The following is a 21,859-nucleotide window of genomic DNA, read 5'->3' as shown; positions in this document are numbered from 1 at the left end:
CACACAGATGATATGGTATGTGACTGAGTCACTGTGTGCTGTGTATCGCTTTTTTCAGGCAGAGAACGGATTATAAATAAAAGTGGTGGTCACTGGTCACTATCAGCAAAACTCTGCACTGTACACTACTGAGTACTCCTAATGCTCCCCAAAATTAGTAAATCAAGTGTCTCTCTAATCTATTCTAAACGGAGAGGACGCCAGCCACGTCCTCTCCCTATCAATCTCAATGCACGTGTGAAAATGGCGGCGACGCGCGGCTCCTTATATAGAATCCGAGTCTCGCGATAGAATCCGAGCCTCGCGAGAATCCGACAGCGTCATGATGACGTTCGGGCGCGCTCGGGTTAACCGAGCAAGGCGGGAAGATCCGAGTCGCTCGGACCCGTGAAAAAAAACATGAAGTTCTGGCGGGTTCGGATTCAGAGAAACCGAACCCGCTCATCTCTAGGATATATCACTATGTACCTGTCAGGGGGTGGAGGGGACAGAGCAATGTTCTGCAGATCCCTAGAGAGGTCAGTAATGTAATAATCTGCAGGATATATCACTATGTATCTGTCAGGGGGTAGATGGGACAGAGCAATGATCTGCAGATCACTAGAGAGGTCAGTAATGTAATAATCTGCAGAATATATCACTATGTATCTGTCAGGGGGTAGAGGGGACAGAGCAATGTTCTGCAGATCCCTAGAGAGGTCAGTAATGTAATAATCTGCAGGATATATCACTATGTACCTGTCAGGGGGTAGATGGGACAGAGCAATGCTCTGCAGATCACTAGAGAGGTCAGTAATGTAATAATCTGCAGGATATATCACTATGTACCTGTCAGGGGGTAGATGGGACACAGCAATGATCTGCAGATCACTAGAGAGGTCAGTGATGTAATAATCTGCAGGATATATCACTATGTATCTGTCAGGGGGTGGAGGGGACAGAGCAGTGTTCTTCAGATCCCTAGAGAGATCAGTAATGTAATAATCTGCAGAATATATCACTATGTACCTGTCAGGGGGTAGATGGGACAGAGGAATGTTCTGCAGATCTCTAGAGGGGTCAGGAATGTAATAATCTGCAGGATATATCACTATGTACCTGTCAGGGGGTGGAGGGGACAGAGCAATGTTCTGCAGATCCCTAGAGAGGTCAGTAATGTAATAATCTGCAGGATATATCACTATGTATCTGTCAGGGGGTAGATGGGACAGAGCAATGATCTGCAGATCACTAGAGAGGTCAGTAATGTAATAATCTGCAGAATATATCACTATGTATCTGTCAGGGGGTAGAGGGGACAGAGCAATGTTCTGCAGATCCCTAGAGAGGTCAGTAATGTAATAATCTGCAGGATATATCACTATGTACCTGTCAGGGGGTAGATGGGACAGAGCAATGCTCTGCAGATCACTAGAGAGGTCAGTAATGTAATAATCTGCAGGATAGATCACTATGTATCTGTCAGGGGTAGATGGGACAGAGCAATGCTCTGCAGATCCCTAGAGAGGTCAGTAATGTAATAATCTGCAGGATATATCACTATGTACCTGTCAGGGGGTAGATGGGACAGAGCAATGCTCTGCAGATCACTAGAGAGGTCAGTGATGTAATAATCTGCAGGATATATCACTATGTACCTGTCAGGGGGTAGATGGGACAGAGCAATGATCTGCAGATCACTAGAGAGGTCAGTGATGTAATAATCTGCAGGATATATCACTATGTATCTGTCAGGGGTAGATGGGACAGAGCAATGCTCTGCAGATCCCTAGAGAGGTCAGTAATGTAATAATCTACAGAATATATCACTATGTATCTGTCAGGGGGTAGATGGGACAGAGCAATGTTCTTCAGATCCCTAGAGAGATCAGTAATGTAATAATCTGCAGGATATATCACTATGTATCTGTCAGGGGGTAGATGGGACAGAGGAATGTTCTGCAGATCTCTAGAGGGGTCAGGAATGTAATAATCTGCAGGATATATCACTATGTACCTGTCAGGGGGTGGAGGGGACAGAGCAATGTTCTGCAGATCCCTAGAGAGGTCAGTAATGTAATAATCTGCAGGATATATCACTATGTATCTGTCAGGGGGTAGATGGGACAGAGCAATGCTCTGCAGATCCCTAGAGAGGTCAGTAATATAATAATCTGCAGGATATATCACTATGTACCTGTCAGGGGGTAGATGGGACAGAGCAATGTTCTGCAGATCACTAGAGAGGTCAGTAATGTAATAATCTGCAGGATATATCACTATGTATCTGTCAGGGGGTAGATGGGACAGAGCAATGTTCTGCAGATCACTAGAGAGGTCAGTAATGTAATAATCTGCAGGATATATCACTATGTACCTGTCAGGGGGTAGATGGGACAGAGCAATGCTCTGTAGATCACTAGAGAGGTCAGTAATGTAATAATATGCAGGATATATCACTATGTGCCTGTCAGGGGGTAGATGGGACAGAGCAATGCTCTGCAGATCACTAGAGAGGTCAGTAATGTAATAATCTGCAGGATATATCACTATGTATCTGTCAGGGGGTGGAGGGGACAGAGCAATGCTCTGCAGATCACTAGAGAGGTCAGTAATGTAATAATCTGCAGGATATATCACTATGTATGTACCTGTCAGGGGGTAGATGGGACAGAGCAATGCTCTGCAGATCACTAGAGAGGTCAGTAATGTAATAATCTGCAGAATATATCACTGTGTACCTGTCAGGGGGTAGATGGGACAGAGCAATCTCTGCAGATCCCTAGAGAGGTCAGTAATGTAATAATCTGCAGGATATATCACTGTGTATCTGTCAGGGGGTAGATGGGACAGAGCAATGCTCTGCAGATCACTAGAGAGGTCAGTAATGTAATAATCTGCAGGATATATCACTGTGTACCTGTCAGGGGGTAGATGGGACAGAGCAATGCTCTGCAGATCCCTAGAGAGGTCAGTAATGTAATAATCTGCAGGATATATCACTATGTACCTGTCAGGGGTAGATGGGACAGAGCAATGCTCTGCAGATCACTAGAGGTCAGTAATGTAATAATCTGCAGGATATATCACTATGTAGCTGTCAGGGGGTAGATGGGACAGAGCAATGTTCTGCAGATCACTAGAGAGGTCAGTAATGTAATAATCTGCAGGATATATCACTATGTACCTGTCAGGGAGTAGATGGGACACAGCAATGCTCTGCAGATCACTAGAGGGGTCAGTAATGTAATAATCTGCAGGATATATCACTATGTACCTGTCAGGGGTAGATGGGACAGAGCAATGCTCTGCAGATCACTAGAGGTCAGTAATGTAATAATCTGCAGGATATATCACTATGTAGCTGTCAGGGGGTAGATGGGACAGAGCAATGTTCTGCAGATCACTAGAGAGGTCAGTAATGTAATAATCTGCAGGATATATCACTATGTACCTGTCAGGGAGTAGATGGGACAGAGCAATCTCTGCAGATCCCTAGAGAGGTCAGTAGTGTAATAATCTGCAGAATATATCACTATGTATCTGTCAGGGGTAGATGGGACAGAGCAATGCTCTGCAGATCACTAGAGGTCAGTAATGTAATAATCTGCAGGATATATCACTATGTACCTGTCAGGGGTAGATGGGACAGAGCAATGCTCTGCAGATCCCTAGAGAGGTCAGTAAATTATCTCCCCCCCCCCGCTCCTGATGTGCAGAGCAGCCGCAGTAAAAAGCAATTGTTTAGTTCCAGCAGATGAAATGAAATCTTCCCGCTGAGCCTTTGGGGGGTGGGGGGAGGATAAATGAAGGTTTCTGTGTGGAAATCCTAATGGTAATTACAGGAAGCCTCTCTGAGCAGCGTACAGAGAGAATACGGAGGGGGAGACGCGTCCGCTCGGGGGGGCTGATATACCCACCCCTGCCGGGGCAATGAGAGACATGCAGATCTAATAGAAGCTATTCCAGAGGGGGGCGGCGGATGGTCGCTGGGTCTTACCTACCTAGAACTTACAATACAGCAGTATTCTCTTTATGGGGTCTATGTACTAAGTCTTTGAGAGAAATACAGAGAGATAAAGCACCGGCCAATCAGCTCCTGTCATGTTACAGGCTGGGGGCATAACGCATCAAAGGCAAAAATTCCGTCACTCCTCCAAAAATGTAAATTTTTGGAGGTTTCTCGGACCAACTTTTACTCATCTCTACACCAGCCCTGGTGCTGCGTCACTTTCAGCGGTGATTACACCAGCGCGGATGATAAACTGTAATCCCCGCGCTGCACAACAGACGGAGGGGACAGAAGGTCTCTCTTTCAATTAAGAATATTAAAAACATATACAGTATATACTGCTGTAGCGGGGCCCTGTCCAGCCTAGGGGGCCCGGAACAGCTGCATTAGACACTGCGGGATGGGGATCCCTCCAGCTTCGACCCCTCATTACTCCCCAGCAGATAATGCTTAGCCATGCCCTTTCTGATGCCTCCAGCTGGGTCAGACGCTTCTGCATTCCGCCAGTTGGCGCACAGCGCTGGGAGATGACTCGGCAGAGCTGCAGCACATGAACCGAAAAGAGGGATTACGGAGCAGATGTGCCAGGGGCGTGGATGGGGCACAGCTGGGCCAGTGTCGGCTTCTTCACGTCTACATATAGTCTCCACAACTGCAGGCCACAGACGCGCGAATCGATTTGGCCCGTTGAGTCATCAGAATAATATTTGGAATCATATCGCTGACCTCGACGCCACGCGGCTGCCTTCTCGTCATAGCGCCCTCAGTTATATGCTACAGGCAATTTACTTCTATTTGTCACATCTCTATTATTCTATTTGGCGTAGGTTCGTGGTAATGGCGGCACAGACGTGCTACTATCATTGGCGGGGTCACCGGAGGACACACAGGGATCTCTATGGCATGTATCTGAAGCAGTATCGGGGCAAACACAAGACACCCAAACGTTATATCTGGTCAATCCACATGGGTTGTTGCACTGGCAAAAAAAAAAAAACGCCCATTAAGCCATTGATTTTAATTCCAGTAGCTATGAGGCTTCACGGTCCCCTACTGAGGAGGATGGGGGTCTAGCAGTCTGGACACAAAATGGCCGGCAGATCAGTAAGACATTAATGGGGTAGATAGCAACATGAGAGGATTTATGGGAAGCCGGGGGTGGGGATTCCACCATAAGGGTCATTGGGGAGACCAAACCTGGAGTGATGAGGCCAGGTCTGGAGGCCACATCTCCAGGAGGACACCATAAGGCCGGGAAATGTACATGGCGCATGGTCTACATCACAGGACTGTAGGATCTCTGTATGTATAGAATGTGGGAGAGGGGGATAAGCTCTTACATACACCACGCATTTCACCACATGCAGCAGGGGAGCATTAGGCAAGCACTAACCGAGGCAGCGGATATGTGAGGCGGAAAAGCCTAACTGAGAGGTAGTGGATAGGTAGGACAGACGCCCAGGAGAGGTGTTAGAGGCTCATACTGTAGCGGATATATAACAGCCTAGTAGGTATAAGGTCCACATCTCTGGTCATCTTGCCTGCAGCACAGCTAACACTTGTGTGCAGGTTAGGGTGGGTTTGTCAGGGACATATACTTAGAACTAGTGACGAACCTGAGGCACGAGGTTCCTTATGAGTTCATAGAAACTAATGACACTGTTGAAGCACACTGTGAATTCACTAGGAACTCGCCAATGATACAACCTCCGCCAACCACACTACGCATACATGTACACTAGCTATAGAACGATGTATGACTTACTAAGAGCTAGTAGCATTGCTGAGGCACCCTATTTATTTAAATAAACCAATATCTTGGCGGAGGCACCCTATGAGTTACTATGAACCAAATGTCATGGGATGAGGCACCAAGCAATGTAAGAAAGCATCAGTACAAGGGACATTACTGAGGGCCGGGGAACCCTAGCAACTTTGCTGAGGCACGAGGCACCATATGAATTACTAATTACATGTGATGAAACACCAGGCATCCTAAGAATTCAGAAGTACTACTGACAAGCCCGAGGCACGAGGCATCTTATACATTCCTAAGAGCTAATGACATAGCTTTGACATCCCTAGAAACTAGTGAATGAATTGGCGAGGCTTGAGGCACCATTAGAAATCCTAGGAATGAGTGACATGGTAGAAGAATGAGACACTCTGTATGTGAGAACTAGTGACATGGTTGAGGCACGGGGCATCCTGTGAGTTTATAGTAATTAGTAACATGGCTGAAGCTCTCCCCCTGTACACTTGGACCTGCACTCCTGATAAGCAGCTCTCAGCACTGGGGGAAGGGCAGGTGGGGCAAGGGATGGGGAAGGGGGTATCTACGAGTTCCTGTTCATTTATTTATCAGCTGGTGACTGACATGGGACTTGCTAAAAACTGTGTGTCAGGTATTGCTGTATGTATGGCAACATATCTCACAGGAGACAGAATGTAGCGCAGGTCACATGTCTGACCTAAAAAGGAGCAGACGCTCACAGCAATTGGGGCGGAGCCTTGCACGCCCCCATTTGTATCACTGTGGGGGCATACCCAGCACTCTCTGTGAATGTGCACGGCAACTACTCACACGCTGCTTTGCTATACAGAACAGCGTAGACAGTGCTTCCCCCAAACACTTCCTCCCTGAAAGTGGGAGACCCTCTGTGTTATCACTATAAACAGCAGCGTGTTCACTATCAGTGTACACATAGTGATATCACTGTAAACAAGTAAGCTCACTATCAGTGTACACTCAGTGATATCACTGTAAACAAGTATTCTCACTAACAGTGTGCCCTCAGTGATATCACTGTAAACAAGTATGTTCACTATCAGTGTGCACTCAGTGCTATCATTGTAAACAAGTATTATCACTATCAGTCAGTGTACACTCAGTGATATCACTGTAAACAAGTATGCTCACTATCAGTGTGCACTCAGTGATATCACTGTAAACAAGTATTCTCACTATCAGTCAGTGTACACTCAGTGATATCACTGTAAACAAGTATTCTCACTAACAGTGTGTCCTCAGTGATATCACTGTAAACAAGTATTCTCACTAACAGTGTGCCCTCTGTGATATCACTGTAAACAAGTATGTTCACTATCGGTGTGCACTCAGTGCTATCATTGTAAACAAGTATAATCACTATCAGTCAGTGTACACTCAGTGATATCACTGCAAACATGTATTCTATCAGTCAGTGTACACTCAGTGATATCACTGTAAACAAGTATTCTCACTATCAGTCAGTGTACACTCAGTGATATCACTGTAAACAAGTATTCTCACTATCAGTCAGTGTACACTCATTGATATCACTGTAAACAAGTATTCTCACTAACAGTGTGCACTCAGTGATATCACTGTAAACAAGTATGTTCACTATCGGTGTGCACTCAGTTATATCACTGTAAACAAGTACTCTATCAGTGTGCACTCAGTGATATCACTGTAAACAAATATTCTCACTATCAGTGTGCACTCAGTGCTATCATTGTAAACAAGTATTATCACTATCAGTCAGTGTACACTCAGTGATATCACTGTAAACAAGTATGCTCACTATCAGTGTGCACTCAGTGATATAACTGTAAACAAGTATTCTCACTATCAGTCAGTGTACACTCAGTGATATCACTGTAAACAAGTATTCTCACTAACAGTGTGTCCTCAGTGATATCACTGTAAACAAGTATTCTCACTAACAGTGTGCCCTCTGTGATATCACTGTAAACAAGTATGTTCACTATCAGTGTGCACTCAGTGCTATCATTGTAAACAAGTATAATCACTATCAGTCAGTGTACACTCAGTGATATCACTGCAAACATGTATTCTATCAGTCAGTGTACACTCAGTGATATCACTGTAAACAAGTATTCTCACTATCAGTCAGTGTACACTCAGTGATATCACTGTAAACAAGTATTCTCACTATCAGTCAGTGTACACTCATTGATATCACTGTAAACAAGTATTCTCACTAACAGTGTGCACTCAGTGATATCACTGTAAACAAGTATGTTCACTATCGGTGTGCACTCAGTTATATCACTGTAAACAAGTACTCTATCAGTGTGCACTCAGTGATATCACTGTAAACAAATATTCTCACTATCAGTGTGCACTCAGTGATATAACTATAAACAAGTATGTTCACTATCAGTATGCACTCAGTGATATCATTGTAAACAGGTATGCTCACTATCAGTGTGCACTCAGTGACATCACTGTAAACAAGAATGTTCACTATCAGTGTGCACTCAGTGATATCACTTTAAACAAGTATTCCCAATATCAGTGTGCACTTAGTGATATCATTGTAAAAAGGTATTCTCACTATCAGTGTGCACTCAGTGATATCACTGTAAACAAGTATGCTCACTATCAGTGTGAACTCAGTGATATCACTGCAAACAAGTATGTTCACTATCAGTGTGCACTCAGTGACATCACTGTAAACAAGTATGTTCACTATCAGTGTGCACTCAGTGATACCACTGTAAACAAGTATTCCCAATATCAGTGTGCACTTAGTGATATAATTGTAAACTAGTATGCTCACTATCAGTGTGCACTCAGTGATATCTATGTAAAAAGGTATTCTCACTATCAGTGTGCACTCAGTGCTATCATTGTAAACAAGTATTATCACTATCAGTCAGTGTACACTCAGTGATATCACTGTAAACAAGTATGCTCACTATCAGTGTGCACTCAGTGATATCACTGTAAACAAGTATTCTCACTAACAGTGTGCCCTCTGTGATATCACTGTAAACAAGTATGTTCACTATCAGTGTGCACTCAGTGCTATCATTGTAAACAAGTATAATCACTATCAGTCAGTGTACACTCAGTGATATCACTGCAAACATGTATTCTATCAGTCAGTGTACACTCAGTGATATCACTGTAAACAAGTATTCTCACTATCAGTCAGTGTACACTCAGTGATATCACTGTAAACAAGTATTCTCACTATCAGTCAGTGTACACTCATTGATATCACTGTAAACAAGTATTCTCACTAACAGTGTGCACTCAGTGATATCACTGTAAACAAGTATGTTCACTATCGATGTGCACTCAGTTATATCACTGTAAACAAGTACTCTATCAGTGTGCACTCAGTGATATCACTGTAAACAAATATTCTCACTATCAGTGTGCACTCAGTGCTATAATTGTAAACAAGTATTATCACTATCAGTCAGTGTACACTCAGTGATATCACTGTAAACAAGTATGCTCACTATCAGTGTGCACTCAGTGATATCACTGTAAACAAGTATTCTCACTATCAGTCAGTGTACACTCAGTGATATCACTGTAAACAAGTATGTTCACTATCGGTGTGCACTCAGTTATATCACTGTAAACAAGTACTCTATCAGTGTGCACTCAGTGATATCACTGTAAACAAATATTCTCACTATCAGTGTGCACTCAGTGCTATCATTGTAAACAAGTATTATCACTATCAGTCAGTGTACACTCAGTGATATCACTGTAAACAAGTATGCTCACTATCAGTGTGCACTCAGTGATATAACTGTAAACAAGTATTCTCACTATCAGTCAGTGTACACTCAGTGATATCACTGTAAACAAGTATTCTCACTAACAGTGTGTCCTCAGTGATATCACTGTAAACAAGTATTCTCACTAACAGTGTGCCCTCTGTGATATCACTGTAAACAAGTATGTTCACTATCAGTGTGCACTCAGTGCTATCATTGTAAACAAGTATAATCACTATCAGTCAGTGTACACTCAGTGATATCACTGCAAACATGTATTCTATCAGTCAGTGTACACTCAGTGATATCACTGTAAACAAGTATTCTCACTATCAGTCAGTGTACACTCAGTGATATCACTGTAAACAAGTATTCTCACTATCAGTCAGTGTACACTCATTGATATCACTGTAAACAAGTATTCTCACTAACAGTGTGCACTCAGTGATATCACTGTAAACAAGTATGTTCACTATCGGTGTGCACTCAGTTATATCACAGTAAACAAGTACTCTATCAGTGTGCACTCAGTGATATCACTGTAAACAAATATTCTCACTATCAGTGTGCACTCAGTGATATAACTATAAACAAGTATGTTCACTATCAGTATGCACTCAGTGATATCATTGTAAACAGGTATGCTCACTATCAGTGTGCACTCAGTGACATCACTGTAAACAAGAATGTTCACTATCAGTGTGCACTCAGTGATATCACTTTAAACAAGTATTCCCAATATCAGTGTGCACTTAGTGATATCATTGTAAAAAGGTATTCTCACTATCAGTGTGCACTCAGTGATATCACTGTAAACAAGTATGCTCACTATCAGTGTGAACTCAGTGATATCACTGCAAACAAGTATGTTCACTATCAGTGTGCACTCAGTGACATCACTGTAAACAAGTATGTTCACTATCAGTGTGCACTCAGTGATACCACTGTAAACAAGTATTCCCAATATCAGTGTGCACTTAGTGATATAATTGTAAACTAGTATGCTCACTATCAGTGTGCACTCAGTGATATCTATGTAAAAAGGTATTCTCACTATCAGTGTACACTTAGTGATATCACTGTAAACAGGTATGCTCACTAACAGTGTGCACTCAGTGAAATCACGGTAAACAAGTATTCTCACTATCAGTGTGTACTCTGTGTTATCACTCTAAACAAGTATTCTCACTATCAGTGTGCACTCAGTGATATCATTGCAAAAAAGTATTCTCACTATCAGTGTGCACTCAGTGATATCACTGTAAACAGGTATGCTCACTAACAGTGTGCACTCAGTGATATCACGGTAAACAAGTATTCTCACTATCAGTGTGTACTCTGTGTTATCACTCTAAACAAGTATTCATACTCAGTGTGCACTCAGTGATATCATTGTAAAAAAGTATTCTCACTATCAGTGTGCACTCAGTGATATCACTGTAAACAGGTATGCTCACTAACAGTGTGCACTCAGTGATACCACTGTAAACAAGTATTTTCACTATCAGTGTGCAATCAGTGATATCACTGTAAACAAGCATTCTCACTGTCAGTGTGCACTCAGTCATATCACTGTAGACAAGTATTCTCACTATCAGTGTGCACTTAGTGATATCACTGTAAAAAAGCATTCTCACTATCAGTGTGCACTCAGTGATACCTCTGTTAAAAAGTATTCTCACTATCAGTGTGCACTCAGTGATATCACTGTAAACAAGTATTCTCACTATCATTGTGCACTCAGTGATATCACTGTAAACAAGTATGTTCACTATCAGTGTCACTCATTGATATCACTGTAAACAAGTATTCTCACTCAGTGTGCATTCAGTGATATTACTGTAAACAAGTATTCTCACTATCAGTGTGCATTCAGTGATATTACTATAAACAAGTTTGTTCACTATCAGTGTACACTCACTGATATTACTGTAAACACGTATTCTCACTGTCAGTGTGCACTCACTGGTATTACTGTAAACAAGTATTCTCACTATCAGTGTGCATTCAGTGATATTACTGTAAACAAGTATTCTCACTATCCGTGTGCACTCAGTGATATTACTGTAAACAAGTATTCTCACTATCAGTGTGCATTCAGTGATATTACTGTAAACAAGTATTCTCACTATCAGTGTGCATTCAGTGATATTACTGTAAACAAGTATTCTCACTGTCAGTGTGCATTCAGTGATATTACTGTAAACAAGTATTCTCACTATCAGTGTGCACTCAGTGATATTACAGTAAACAAGTATTCTCACTATCAGTGTGCATTCAGTGATATTACTGTAAACAAGTATTCTCACTATCAGTGTGCATTCAGTGATATTACTTTAAACAAGTATTCTCACTATCAGTGTGCATTCAGTGATATTACTGTAAACAAGTATTCTCACTATCAGTGTGCATTCAGTGATATTACTGTAAACAAGTATTCTCACTATCAGTGTGCACTCACTCATATTACTGTAAACAAGTATTCTCACTATCAGTGTGCATTCAGGGATATTACTGTAAACAAGTATGTTCACTATCAGTGTGCACTCACTGATATTACTGTAAACAAGTATTATCACTATCAGTGTGCACTCAGTGATATTAATGTAAACAAGTATTCTTACTATCAGTGTGTATAATTGTCATCGATGTGCAGTTACGATTGAGACGCTGAGTATCAGAAATGTACTGGAAATGCGCTGGGTGTTCATGTTTGGTGACGGGGAGGTGGATACTATATTATGTGCGTGTCATGAGAATGCCGCAGACGTTTTGCTGACCTGGTTGTGAACTAAGGCGCTTAGTCGCTAACAGTCCAGGCCATTCTTTGAAGAAGAACATCATCTATCATGGGGATGTTGCAAATTTCGATTGTCTATCCGATGGTTGTGTGTAAAAAAGCACAAAGAAGTACTACAGTGTCTAAAGACAGCAAAAGTGCGCGTCTCAGTTCTTGCACATTCTGATGCGTGACTGTACACCAGGGAAGCGCTGATTCTGGCATTAGCATAAAGTCACAGATGTGACTACAGCAAAAGTCATAGTAGTGTGCAACCCTGAATCAGTACCTGAGTGTTATAACCATACACAGCATGGTTTCACTATCAGTGTGCATTCAGTGTTATCACAATAAACAGTAGTGTGTTCAATATGAATATGCAGACACGTTATCACTATAAACAGCAGTGTAATCTCTATAAGTGTGTGTTATCACTATAAACAGCATTGTGTTCACTATCAGTGTGCATTCAGTGTTATCACAATAAACAGTAGTGTGTTCAATATGAATATGCAGACACGTTATCACTATAAACAGCAGTGTAATCTCTATAAGTGTTATCACTATAAAGAGCATTGTGTTCACTATCAGTTGTGCATTCAGTGTTATCACTATAAACATTAGTGTTTTCTCTATCAGTGTGCAATCAAAGATAACTCTATAAACATTCATGGTTTCACCATCCATGTACATTCAGTGGTATCACTATAAACAGCAGTGTGTTCACTAAAACTATGCAGACACCTGTTATCACTATGAACAGCAGTCTACCAGTGTTATCACTATAAACAGCAGTGTATTCACTATCAGTATGCATTCAGTGTTATCACTATAAAAAGCAGTGAGTTCACTATGAATATGCAGACACGTTATCACTATAAACAGCAGTGTAATCTCTATCAGTGTTACCACTATAAACAGCAGTGTATTCACTATCAGTTGTGCATTCAGTGTTATCACTATAAACATTAGTGTTTTCTCTATCAGTGTGCAATCAAAGATAACTCTATAAACATTCATGGTTTCACCATCCGTGTACATTCACTATCAGTGTATTCACTATCAGTGTTACCACTATAAACAGCAGTGTATTCACTATCAGTGTTACCACTGTAAATAGCACTGTGTTCACTATTAGTGTGCATACCATCAACAAGCATTCATTGTTATCACTATAAACTCTAGTGGTTTCACTATCAGTGTGCAGTCAATGTTATCACTATAAAAAGCAGTATGTTCACTATCAGTGTTATCAAACAGCAGTGTGTTCACTATAAATATGCAGACACCTGTTATCACTATAAACAGCAGTGTTTTCACTAAATAGCCATGTTTTTATTATGTATATGCAGACACATGTACATGTTATCACTATAAACAGCATTTTGTTCACTATAAATATTGCAGACACGTTCTCACTACAGTGATAATTATCAGTGTTATCATCATATCCAACTGTGTGTTCACTATCAGTGTGCAGACCCTTAGTGTTATCACCATACACAGCTCTGTGTTCACTATCAGTGTGCAGACCCTTAGTGTTATCACCATACACAGCTCTGCGTTTACTATCGGTGTGTAGACTCACAATACTATCACCATACACAGCTCTGTGCTCACTATTAGTGTGCAGACCCTCAGTGTTATCACCATACACAGCTCTGTGCTCACTATTAGTGTGCAGTCACTCAGTGTTATCACCATACACAGCTCTGTGCTCACTATTAGTGTGCAGTCACTCAGTGTTATCACCATACACAGCTCTGTGCTCACTATTAGTGTGCAGACCCTCAGTGTTATCACCATACACAGCTCTGTGCTCACTATTAGTGTGCAGACCCTCAGTGTTATCACCATACACAGCTCTGTGCTCACTATTAGTGTGCAGTCACTCAGTGTTATCACCATACACAGCTCTGTGCTCACTATTAGTGTGCAGTCACTCAGTGTTATCACCATACACAGCTCTGTGCTCACTATTAGTGTGCAGACCCTCAGTGTTATCACCATACACAGCTCTGTGCTCACTATTAGTGTGCAGACCCTCAGTGTTATCACCATACACAGCTCTGTGCTCACTATTAGTGTGCAGACCCTCAGTGTTATCACCATACACAGCTCTGTGCTCACTATTAGTGTGCAGTCACTCAGTGTTATCACCATACACAGCTCTGTGCTCACTATTAGTGTGCAGACCCTCAGTGTTATCACCATACACAGCTCTGTGCTCACTATTAGTGTGCAGTCACTCAGTGTTATCACCATACACAGCTCTGTGCTCACTATTAGTGTGCAGTCACTCAGTGTTATCACCATACACAGCTCTGTGCTCACTATTAGTGTGCAGACCCTCAGTGTTATCACCATACACAGCTCTGTGCTCACTATTAGTGTGCAGACCCTCAGTGTTATCACCATACACAGCTCTGTGCTCACTATTAGTGTGCAGACCCTCAGTGTTATCACCATACACAGCTCTGTGCTCACTATTAGTGTGCAGTCACTCAGTGTTATCACCATACACAGCTCTGTGCTCACTATTAGTGTGCAGTCACTCAGTGTTATCACCTTACACAGCTCTGTGCTCACTAGCAGTGTGCAGTCACTCAGTGTTATCACCATACACAGCTCTGTACTCACTATTAGTGTGCAGTCACTCAGTGTTATCACCATACACAGCTCTGTGCTCACTATTAGTGTGCAGTCACTCAGTGTTATCACCATACACTATCAGTGTGCATATCACACACAGTCTCACCATCTTCCAAGGGAACGTAGACGTTGAGGTACAGACAATCTTCGCTCTGGTTTTGTACGTATCCAGCCACCACGTCCATGTTCTCTGTGAACCACAAAGGCAGCATAATCCCCGGTAACATTCCATGCAGGTTTTGTGGGCAAACAGGAGCAAACATTGTGGCATTCCTGGTCTCTGTCCAAGACGCTGGGGCCTCCGGTGGCTGAAACCTGCGTTCTCCTATAGGGGGGGTTGCATAGGGAACTCCCAAATACTGTACAACAGGGCCCAGGATCTCGTTGTTTAGATCTTTCTTAACTCCACGCAGTTTTCCATAGTTGGTGCTCACCACCGGGTATTTGTCGTCGCCTTTCTGGCCAGCCGCAGGGCAGGCGGCCAGGAGCCAGAGCATGAAAGGGGCTCGGAGATCCGGCGCCATGGGGAGAGTGCAGGTAGGTGGCAGAGGGCTCCTGGAAATTCCTGGAGCCCAGAGCGGAGATTACGGTATACAAAAAAATTACATTTAAAAAAAAAATTAAGCGGCAGTCTCTGGATTTGGTGTTTTCAATTAAAGCGAAGCAAAACACAACAGGTATTCAGCAAAAGAGAAGAAATGAAGACTACAAAAAGCGATAGAATTTGAAAAGGAAAAAAAAAAAGCAAAATAGAACTAAAAAAATATAATAATTTGGGTCATAGGTGTAATTTTTTTTTCTTCCACCCCTCAGACCGGCAGGGCAGCGTTCTTGGGTGGTGATGTTAATAAGCGTGCGGTGTACATAACTGGAGCTTGAAACATGTCCGAAGTCATAGAAAGTGGTAAAAAGATTTAGGCCTCAAAAGCAGCGGGCGTGGAAGGAGCAGGGGCCGGGCAGAGAGACAGCTGCATGACGGGCGTAGTCTCCGCTCTGTTGCGTTCCATCTCTCGCCCGGACGCAGGGCGGGCAGCTATCACCGTGCCTCCTCGAGACTGACATTGAAAAACCTGAGAGGAAGAAGAAAACGGAGATAAGACGCTGAGTGATTAAACCTACACAGAAGACAACACATGTGCGCCCTGCTACCTAGCTGCCCCAGCGTTCCGCCCCCTCCGTTCCTTTTCAGTCCGCTTACCAGCATCATAATGAACAGGATCATTTATTTAATTAAACTGTTCCTTCTGTTTATAGTATGGAATCCAACAATTATAGCAGCACACTTATAATTAGAGAATGTGAGGGAGAATGTGGGGGATAGAGAGAGAGAGAGAGAGAGAGAGAGAGAGAGAGAGACTGGGAATGGGTAAGAACGGGGAAGCGAGATTGCTAGGAGAGCGGCGGTGATGTCAGTGAGACATGGGCGGCGGGAGAGAGACAGACGAGGAATAGTATGGGTGCTGTAAGCTGCAGAGTACACTGTCCTCAATTGGCATTCTCCCTGCACCCCCGGATGAAGGCGCCTTATTTACAGTTACGACTGAATCCGGATTTAAACCTACATAGACATTTTCCTATACAAATGACTTATTATTGTTTGTCATGCAGGGAAAATCCTGTGTTTTATTTCACCACTGCTTTTTGAAGATAAGCTGGGATTTACCCCCACACGCACAATCCACATCTAAACATGCCCTCTCATTTTAACATTGACACCTCTGGAGTGTACAATGGGCTTGAAAAATTGCATTTATTGCACCGGATTTCCTCCCAACTGTAAATGATACCCAAGATAGTAAATATGGGTGTCAGAAAAAGGTGATCATCGCGGGCTTGTTCGGTCTGGATGCGGCATAGTGCCTTTCATCATACTGCCTCTTATTATCCTTTATTTATATGATGAGAAAGGGTCTGACCCTGGAGATATTTTTAAGTTGGAAATGGTAGGACTGTGAGAGGTGCTGAATGTGTGGTGTGAAGGAGTCGGAGGAGTCATTGCTAACTCCAAGACAGCGCACTTGGGGGCGAGAGGAGATGGTGGTGCCATCAAAAGATAATGAAATTGTGAGAATTGAGGTTATTCTCAAGGGTGGGAATATGATCAGCTCAGCCTTGGACATCTTAAGTTTAAGGTTGCGCTGAGACCTCCAGGAAGAGATAATAGAGTGACAGTTGGAGATATGAGAAAGGAGAAAGGGGGAGAGGTCAGGGAGGAAAGAGACATCTGGGTGTCATCAGCACAGAGATGATATTGGAGGCCAAATGTGCTCACACAAAGAGGAAGTATAGAGGGAGAAAAGCAGAGGTCCAAGAACAGAACCTTGTGGGACATCTACTGGCAGAGGAAGTGAGGAGGAAGTGGAGTCATGAGAGGAGATGGAGAAAGCCACAGAGAGGTTGAGGAGAATGAGGAATGGTTAGGCTTGGGCACGAAAGGTGGTTAGAGTTAAGCACTGGGGGGAGTTTATCCCTAGTCGACACCACCGGAGGGTTATCCCTAGCCGACATTCCAGAAGGGTTAGGGTAGGGGAGAGGGGTAGAATAATTACCCCTGTCTGGTGTCGAGATTCTCACTGTCGGGATGGCATTTCATACCCAACCCATAATGACTATGTAGTTGATTTAGAAGGGACATTGATAAGTTAGTCAATTAAGAAATAACCAATGATTGCTTTATCTTAAACAGAAGCAGAATATATGGCCTTGACTGAGGCACTTTGGATTAATAGTACTTTAACTGAACGAAAAGATTTAAACCCTAAAGAAGCTCTCAACATCCTATGCGAAAATGAAGAAAGTAAAGGTGTTATAGCACCGTGGCAGATCAAAGCGGATTGCTATCAAACATGATTTCGTTAGGACATTTTGGGAAAGTTTGATCTATTTAGAACTTGCAATAAAATACATCTCTAAGTGTGTGTATGTGGTGGGAGGGGGGAGGGGGGTGTTGACAAGCTGTCTCTTAACTGAGTATGACTGTGCAAGACTCATCAGCAACAATAACATCATATGTATGAGTCACTAGAATTAAAGGTCAGACTGTTTAGATGGCAGGTTTGTGTATGCTTGGCACTTTAAAAAGGTCTGCATGTGCCTAAGCCTGTCTCTGTGTTATTGGAGCATCACAGTGCTGTACAGCATAACAGTACTTAGCCCAGGAGAGACTGATATCTTATAATATTGACTGCTGTTTCACTTCTATCACCTGTATCTTGTTGTATCTTCAATTAAACCTACTCTGTTTTGGAGTCAACGTGTAGACTAACCTCCTTGCTCACATTCGCTACGCACCTAGGACTTCCTTGGCTCTAGAGACATTCAATGGATTTAAATTGACAAACAGAGAGGTCCTGACCCATGAAAATAACTGCCTCAAGAACGTTGCTCTTCAAAGTCTCAATTTATTGGAAAATCCACAGTGATTGAAGGTCTTCCTTTTCAATATGCCTAGTTCAAGGTTGTCTTAAAAAGCAATGCAGCGAAATGACCACCTCATGTCGCTGAACTTGAGTCAAGCAAGTCTCCACACCATGGACAGGCCATAAAAAGTAAATATCCCAACTAATGGGCAAAACCATGTTGCACTGCAGGTGGGGCAGAAGTAACATCTGCAAAGAGAGTTAGATTTGGGTAGATTATATTATTTCTGTGCAGGAAAAATACTGGCTGCTTTATTTTTACACTGCAATTTAGATTTTAGATTGAACACACCCCACCCAAATCTAACTCTCTCTGCACATGTTACATCTGCCCCACCTGCACTGCACATGGTTTTGCCCATTAGTGTGCTTTTTTGGTTTGCCAACAACCCTGAATAAGGCACTTCATCTTTCTATTGCTTTCTCTTTAAACATGAAAACTAGTGATGTGCACCGGACATTTTTCGGGTTTTGTGTTTTGGTTTTGGATTCGGTTCCACGGCCGTGTTTTGGATTCGGATGAGTTTTGGCAAAACCTCCCTGAAATTTTTTTTTCGGATTCGGTTGTGTTTTGGATTCGGGAGTTTTTTTACAAAAACCCCTCAAAAACAGCTTAAATCATAGAATTTGGGGGTCATTTTGATCCCATAGTATTATTAACCTCAATAACCATAATTTCCACTAATTTCTAGTCTATTCTGAACACCTCACACCTCACAATATTATTTTTAGTTCTAAAATTTGCACCGAGGTCGCTGTATGACTAAGCTAAGCGACCCAAGTGGCCGACACAAACACCTGGCCCATCTAGGAGTGGCACTGCAGTGTCAGACAGGATGGCAGATTAAAAAAATAGTCCCCAAACAGCACATGATGCAAAGAAAAAAAGAGGCGCAATGAGGTAGCTGTGTGACTAAGCTAAGCGACCCAAGTGGCCGACACAAACACCTGGCCCATCTAGGAGTGGCACTGCAGTGTCAGACAGGATGGCACTTCAAAAAATAGTCCCCAAACAGCACATGATGCAAAGAAAAAAAGAGGCGCAATGAGGTAGCTGTGTGACTAAGATAAGCGACCCAAGTGGCCGACACAAACACCTGGCCCATCTAGGAGTGGCACTGCAGTGTCAGACAGGATGGCAGATTAAAAAAATAGTCCCCAAACAGCACATGATGCAAAGAAAAAAGAGGCGCAATGAGGTAGCTGTGTGACTAAGCTAAGCGACCCAAGTGGCCGACACAAACACCTGGCCCATCTAGGAGTGGCACTGCAGTGTCAGACAGGATGGCACTTCAAAAAATAGTCCCCAAACAGCACATGATGCAAAGAAAAGTGAAAGAAAAAAGAGGTGCAAGATGGAATTGTCCTTGGGCCCTCCCACCCACCCTTATGTTGTATAAACAGGACATGCACACTTTAACAAACCCATCATTTCAGCGACAGGGTCTGCCACACGACTGTGGCTGAAATGACTGGTTGGTTTGGGCCCCCACCAAAAAAGAAGCAATCAATCTCTCCTTGCACAAACTGGCTCTACAGAGGCAAGATGTCCACCTCATCATCATCCTCCGATTCCTCACCCCTTTCACTGTGTACATCCCCCTCCTCACAGATTATTAATTCGTCCCCACTGGAATCCACCATCTCAGGTCCCTGTGTACTTTCTGGAGGCAATTGCTGGTGAATGTCTACACGGAGGAATTGATTATAATTCATTTTAATGAACATCATCTTCTCCACATTTTCTGGAAGTAACCTCGTACGCCGATTGCTGACAAGGTGACTGGCTGCACTAAACACTCTTGCGGAGTACACACTGGAGGGGGGGCAACTTAGGTAAAATAAAGCCAGTTTGTGCAAGGGCCTCCAAATTGCCTCTTTTTCCTGCCATAATACGTACGGACTGTCTGACGTGCCTACTTGGATGCGGTCACTCATATAATCCTCAACCATTCTTTCAATGGTGACAGAATCATATGCAGTGACAGTAGACGACATGTCAGTAATCGTTGGCAGGTCCTTCAGTCCGGACCAGATGTCAGCAGTCGCTCCAGACTGCCCTGCATCACCGCCAGCGGGTGGGCTTGGAATTCTAAGCCTTTTCCTCGCAGCCCCAGTTGCGGGAGAATGTGAAGGAGGAGCTGTTGACGGGTCACGTTCCGCTTGACTTGACAATTTTCTCACCAGCAGGTCTTTGAACCTCTGCAGACTTGTGTCTGCCGGAAAGAAAGATACAACGTAGGTTTTAAATCTATGATCGAGCACGGTGGCCAAAATGTAGTGCTCTGATATCAACAGATTGACCACCCGTGAATCCTGGTTAAGCGAATTAAGGGCTCCATCCACAAGTCCCACATGCCTAGCGGAATCGCTCTGTTTTAGCTCCTCCTTCAATGTCTCCAGCTTCTTCTGCAAAAGCCTGATGAGGGGAATGACCTGACTCAGGCTGGCAGTGTCTGAACTGACTTCACGTGTGGCAAGTTCAAAGGGTTGCAGAACCTTGCACAACGTTGAAATCATTCTCCACTGCGCTTGAGTCAGGTGCATTCCCCCTCCTTTGCCTATATCGTGGTCAGTTGTATAGGCTTGAATGGCCTTTTGCTGCTCCTCCATCCTCTGAAACATATAGAGGGTTGAATTCCACCTCGTTACCACCTCTTGCTTCAGATGATGGCAGGGCAGGTTCAGGACTGTTTGCTGGTGCTCCAGTCTTCTGTACGCGGTGGCTGAATGCCGAAAGTGACCCGCAATTCTTCGGGCCACCGACAGCATCTCTTGCACGCCCCTGTAGTTTTTCAAATAATTCTGCACCACCAAATTCAATGTATGTGCAAAACATGGGACGTGCTGGAATTTGCCCATATTTAATGCACGCACAATATTGGTGGCGTTGTCCGATGTCACAAATCCCCAGGAGAGTCCAATTGGGGTAAGCCATTCCGCGATGATCTTCCTCAGTTGCCGTAAGAGGTTTTCAGCTGTGTGCGTATTCTGGAAAGCGGTGATACAAAGCGTAGCCTGCCTAGGAACGAGTTGACGTTTGCGAGATGCTGCTACTGGTGCCACCGCTGCTGTTCTTGCTGCGGGAGGCAATACATCTACCCAGTGGGCTGTCACAGTCATATAGTCCTGAGTCTGCCCTGCTCCACTTGTCCACATGTCCGTGGTTAAGTGGACATTGGGTACAACTGCATTTTTTAGGACACTGGTGTCTCTTTTTCTGACGTGGGAACTTTGCGGTCAGCGGTGAGGTTACTCGCGGTCAACCGCTGACTGCAAAGTTCCCACCATTGGATACGATGTAGCGCCTATGCGCTACATTGTATCTTCAGTGCGCAGCCTGCCTGTCAGCTCAGAAGCACACAGGCAATCAGGAGAGTGCCACTACGTGGCGCTCCCTGATTGGCTGAAGGGACCCTCTGTGACAGGAGTCACGGGGGGTCTGGGCAGTCAGGGAAAGGGGTCCCATGTGTAAACATGGGACCCCTTTCA

At 43.5% G+C, this 21,859-nt stretch overlaps 1 protein-coding gene across 4 annotated transcripts in view; it reads right to left on the bottom strand.

Annotated features, from left to right (window-relative positions):
• Window positions 1–21,859, bottom strand: part of NLGN2 (neuroligin 2) — a 304,593-nt gene that overhangs the window by 233,409 nt on the left and 49,325 nt on the right. For all 4 annotated transcript variants that reach the window (XM_063930694.1, XM_063930697.1, XM_063930696.1 and 1 more), the window contains exon 2: window positions 15,055–16,018. In XM_063930694.1, coding sequence (XP_063786764.1) covers window positions 15,055–15,472 — 418 coding nt within the window. In that variant the 5' untranslated portion in view covers window positions 15,473–16,018. The remainder of the gene's footprint in view (window positions 1–15,054; window positions 16,019–21,859) is intronic.

This window comes from Pseudophryne corroboree, chromosome 6 (assembly GCF_028390025.1).
Source record: "Pseudophryne corroboree isolate aPseCor3 chromosome 6, aPseCor3.hap2, whole genome shotgun sequence".
Classification (NCBI taxonomy): Eukaryota; Metazoa; Chordata; class Amphibia; order Anura; family Myobatrachidae; genus Pseudophryne; species Pseudophryne corroboree.
The sequence above is the reverse complement of the archived record's forward strand: the minus strand, read 5'-3'. Positions and strand labels throughout refer to the sequence as shown.